At 48.2% G+C, this 5,151-nt stretch overlaps 1 protein-coding gene across 1 annotated transcript in view; it reads right to left on the minus strand.

Annotated features, from left to right (window-relative positions):
• The window catches only part of TMEM222 (transmembrane protein 222), an 8,513-nt gene extending 3,590 nt beyond the window's left edge, over positions 1 to 4,923 (minus strand). The window contains exons 1-2 of the mRNA XM_006862241.1: positions 4,687 to 4,923; positions 723 to 807 (exon numbers count right to left, since the gene is read on the minus strand). Of these exons, the coding sequence (XP_006862303.1) occupies positions 723 to 807; positions 4,687 to 4,880 (279 nt within the window). The 5' untranslated portion in view covers positions 4,881 to 4,923. The remainder of the gene's footprint in view (positions 1 to 722; positions 808 to 4,686) is intronic.
• Between the last annotated feature and the right edge of the window lie 228 nt (positions 4,924 to 5,151).

Raw genomic sequence — 5,151 nt, forward strand, 5'->3', positions numbered from 1 at the left:
GGGGGGGGGGGGAAGAATCACAAAGACCCAAAGACCTTGCTGACAGCACTGGTCAAAGATGCATGCACTGCCTATAAAGTGCCTACTGCAGTCTAACCCTGATTATCCTAAAATAGACGACAAAGAAAACAATCGACAGGAAAGTATTTTTAAGTGACAAATTGACAGACATCGACGTGTTGCAATGACCACGACAACTATCAATATGCACCCACACCCAATTGCACCACACCCCTTTGCTCCGAGATTCTGCTCAAGATCAAGTGGCAAGCTGGAAATTAGCGGGTGCATGCTCATCTGGAGCAAGGCCACATCCCTGTGGACAAACACTGGTTTAATCTAGAAGTGCCCCCCCCTTTTCTTCACAGCCAAACCCAGGGTACCAGTTAGTCTTCCCTTCCCCCCACCTTATGACTCCCACCTTCTGAAGGTCCAGAGATGTCCTTCATGGGTGATCCGACTTTTCACTCTTACCTCTAACCCCTACCTATGTCTCAGTACCCCAAGGGTGGGGGCAAAGGGCTGGGTCAGTTACTTAAGAATCCTTTTGGCCACACATACTGCCCTCCTGGCCTGTTCTGGAGCCAAGAGAAGGGGAAAAGGGTCAAACACTAGTTAAGGGCAGAGAGACTGAGGAGACAGGAAGCCTGCCTACAGGTATGACAGACCAGTCTTCCACTTAAGCCTTGAGACCCTCTAGAGGAGGTAGAGTAGGGACTCACCGAGACAAAGTAGGGGCCAGCGAAGTCCCGAATGACTCCTGTGGATGTGCAGATGCCCATGTGGCCAATGATGGGGAAAAACCATCTGTGGAAGAAATGGACAGGGAAGGGACAGAGCTCAGGGGTCTTTTAGCCAGGTAGACACTCAATATGAACATAACTTGTTTAGTAAGTGCTATTAGAGAGGTCCAGGTGGAGGGTGGGTGTACAAGCACAGAGAGCAGTGACTACCAATCTACATTCCAAGGGGCACCACTGCACTCCCACCAGAATGGCTGTAACTAAAAGGACTGATCAGACCAAGGTGAGGTGAAGATGAAGAGCAACCGCAATTCTCACTCACTGGTGGGAACATACATTGTTTCTATCACTCTGGAAAAACAGTTTGACAATATACTCTATGCCTTGGCAATTCCACTTTGGCTATAAAACCAACGGAAATGAGTACACGTGTTTGCTGAAGTTATGCACAGGAGTGCATAGCACCTTTGTTTAAAATAGCAGTAAAGGATATTTGTTAAAACCCAATCAAATTAAAATGTGTGTAAATGCTCTCAATAAAGTTGATTAAGAAAAAAACAAAAAAACACCAACTAGGAACATTCTAAATGTCCAACAGTAAGATGAATAAACTGTGGTACAGTCAGGAGCAGCTGTACTCCGTCCTATACAAGGTCCCTTGTGGGCTTGAGCTGCCAACCTTTTGGTTTGCAGTCCAGTGCTTATTCTACAGTGCCACTGTGTTCCCATTCACAGACATTAGGCTGGGCAAAAGAAATCTCACATAGCGGTACATAAGGTATGATTCTGTTTATACAAAGTTCAAGAAAAGGCAAAACTAATATGCAGTGCTAGAAGTCAGAGCAGGGATTCTTTTGTGGTACACTTGACTGGGAGGGACCAGATACCCTATTAGTGGTAGCTACATATTTTGTTGTTGTTAAGTGTCGTCAAATAGGTTCCAACTCATAGAGACCCTGTATGGGGTTTCCAAAGAGCGGCTGATGAATTTTAACGGCCAACCTTGTGGTTCAAACTGACTGACCTTGTGGTCAAGTGCTTACCCTACAGAGCCACACAAGGACTCCAGCTACATGTGTACACACATGCAAAACCTCACTGAAGGACTGACTGTGAGGGCTGGAAATGTAAAGGGAGACGTTTTATAGCAAAAGGAGGGGAGTGGTTGACTGCAGTCCAGGAGCGGAGGTCCCTGGGACCATCAAGGGAGAAGCAGTGACGCCAGAGATGATGTGGAGAGATGGAGCGGCTAGGGACTCTAGACCCAGAGAGGGAGAAGGGCTGTGTGTTGACAACCAAGGGGCAGGCTGGCGGGGTGTACCTTTTGGTTGTTTGATGATGCATAGACGCGACTGCAATCATGGCAAGGAAATGATGACTGTAAAGCTCATGTTCTCCCATGTAAACTATCACATAATTCACAATAAAAACTTAAAAACAACCATATCCCAAAACAAACAAACAAACCCTACTGAGGTGCACACAAGATTTGTGCACTTCATAAGTTATACCTCAAGAAAAAAGCCTTTTTTTAATAGGAGTAGGGCATTAGCGTAGTGGTTACGAATCGGGCTGCGAACCTTAAGGTCAGCAGTTCGAAACTACCAGCTACTCCGCGGGAGAAAGAACAGGCTTTCTACTCCCGTAAAGATTTACACCCTCGGAAACCCTGTACAGGGTCGCTATGGGTCGAAACCGACTCGACGGCACTTAACAACAACAACAGGGCATTTAAACTAATCTGTGATGTTGGTGGTGAGGGACAGTTCAGGTAAGGCTTGCTTGAGGAAATGACTAAGTGTCAGTATCTGCAAGTGGGTTTTTTTGTTGCTGTTGCTGCTGTTTAAGTGCTGTTGAGTTGGTTCCAATTCATAGCGACCCTATATAGGAACAAAGTAGGATATATTCCATGAACTAAAAGGACATTTTTTGTAGCCACTGGCATTTTCAAAAGACCAAATTTCAGATGGAGTCCAATATGCAAAACACACAGGAACCCGGATCCATCAGCAGGGCCTGGGGTGCTAGAGACTTGGCTTCAGTTTGAAGAGGACTCACAGGGCCAATCCTGGTTGCAAGGAAGCCATTATGAATAGGGTCAGCAAAGGACTTCACAAAGGAGGTGGCTCATTAACTTTGTTGTGTGAAAGGATGGGGTATCAACAGGTAGAAAAACCTGAAGCAGGAAAGTGTTACATGTGTCTCCTCAACACTTGCACTGAATTAAAATGGAGTATGACTGCTCCTGGTCCAGCTGACTGGGCATATGGGTCCTTCCACCACACAGGGCTACCAGCCCTCTGAAGAACAGAGGCCCAGTCTACAGATGGTGCTTTTGAGAACGGGGAAGAGCAAAGAGACCTTAACCTAACAGGGCAGATTTTTTAGCAAAACCCATACGTTCCTAAGTATCCCTCCCATTTTCTAGTTTCTATTTTCTTCATAGCGCTGGTCACTATCTGTAGCTCTCTTATTAGTTTACTTGTTTAGTTTCTACTTTTTCCACCATGACCTAAACTCTATGAGTAAGGACCACATTTGTTTCATTTGCCACTGAATATTCAAGGCACACAGGAATCCCTTAGCAAATGTGCTAAAAGAACACTGACTGATTACTGAACACACTTTGCAAAATTTTTATTTTAAAGGACTCAGTTACTTTTAAAGGAAATGTACATGCACTTGGAAACAATAGAAATATTTTAACTTACTACAAAAATTAACCTGGGTTTAGGATTAGCAACATAGAAAGCCAAATTAACGATCCCTTCTCCACACCACCTCTTGGCTGTTTTTGATAGAGGGTACAATCTACCACATCATGTGACAGGGGATGAGATTTGCTCAGGCAAGTTATACAGTCAGAAGACTGACTGTTGGGTGCCTTTATTAACATTGTTAAATACTTAATGGTACTAAAAGGTCAGCCTCTCCATCAGACTGTGATGTGAAATGAACAGAAAACAGGTATGAAAGAGGTTGACAAACTGTCCAGCACTGTAAGGAGTGGTCATTGCTGTCCACCCAGGGAGCCCCTGGCTAAAAGGTGACAGGAAGCACAGCCTATAAAACTGCTCTCTGGTCTCCAGACAGGCCTGCTGCCTTAGAAAGAAGCCTGACTTGGCAGGCAAACACCTGGCAGCCTAGGCCGCTAACACCCTGAGCCCTAAACTCATTTTACAACTAAGATGGTGTATGATTTCCAGCCTTATGTGTGATTCCCTCGGGGGCCGTTCTAACGTTGACATTCCAGGAGCCTGTACGGTCCCAACCAAACTCCTATTTCCAGACCCAGCTGGTTGTTGTTAAGTGCCGTTAAGTCAGTTCTGACTCCGAGGAGCAGCTGGTGGGTTTGAACTGCCGACACTGAGGTTCGCAATCCGGTGCTGATCCTATAACGCCACACCATGAGTGTGTAATTGTTAAGTACTTTCAAGTGCCTTCGAGTCGATTTCGACTCATAGCAACCCTGATTAGGGTTTCCAAGGAACCGTTGGTGACTTTGAACCGCCGACCTTGTGGTTCAAATCGCCCTTGTGGTCCAATGCTTTATCCCACAGTGCCACACCAGGGCTCCAACTAGAGGGGGCAACCATATAGTAGTGATCAGTAAACACTTGCTCAATGAATGGATAAACCATGAATGAATGAATGTCTCTCCAGTCCGGGTAAAGGGGTCCTCTTTTGTGCATCCACAGCTCCTGAGTGTCCCAGTCACAAACCCTTTCCCGCCAGTCTACAACTGTCATTCTCCAAGACTAGACCAAATGGAGTGCGTGATGTATGAGGGCGGGGAGCATGCTCCGTCAGTTGGCTGACACTGGCGCCGTGCAGGTGGAAGGGAGTTCCGCGTTCGTGGCTCTGGGCCACCCGAAGACGCCGCGCGGGCCCAGGTTTTCCCGGGACCCGCCTCGTCCTCGGGCTGGCGTCCGAGAGGACTCACGTGAGCACAGGGATGGGCGTCCACACCACGCAGTACGGGAAGCGGCTCCGCTCGACGTCCATAGCGCCACCACTCGAGTCGCGAAACTGCTTCATGTCCGTCTCGGCCGCCGTCGGTGACTCCACTTCCGCCATCCCGGGCGGGAGAGGCGGTGGCGGCAACAGGAGCGGAGAACACCCTTCCGCTTCCGCCATGGCTGCGCGCGCCCCGTTCCTGCCTGGTCTGCTCCGGTGCCCTCGCCCCGTGACGTCACTTCCAGGAAGGTTGGGTCCGCTCCGTTTGGCCTTCCCCCGGGAATTGGAGCCGCGGGTCTTGGGCCCGGCCATCGTTGCCCCGGTCCCCCTGTACCTGTCGTGCTTGGGTTCGGTGCTGCCCGTATTGCACAGCTGCGGAAGGAATCCCTCAGGCAGCTCTCAGTTGAGCGCTAGACACCCACAAAGAGTTTATTGTAATTCTGTACGAAGA

This window comes from Chrysochloris asiatica, unplaced genomic scaffold, assembly GCF_000296735.1.
Source record: "Chrysochloris asiatica unplaced genomic scaffold, ChrAsi1.0 scaffold00047, whole genome shotgun sequence".
Classification (NCBI taxonomy): Eukaryota; Metazoa; Chordata; class Mammalia; order Afrosoricida; family Chrysochloridae; genus Chrysochloris; species Chrysochloris asiatica.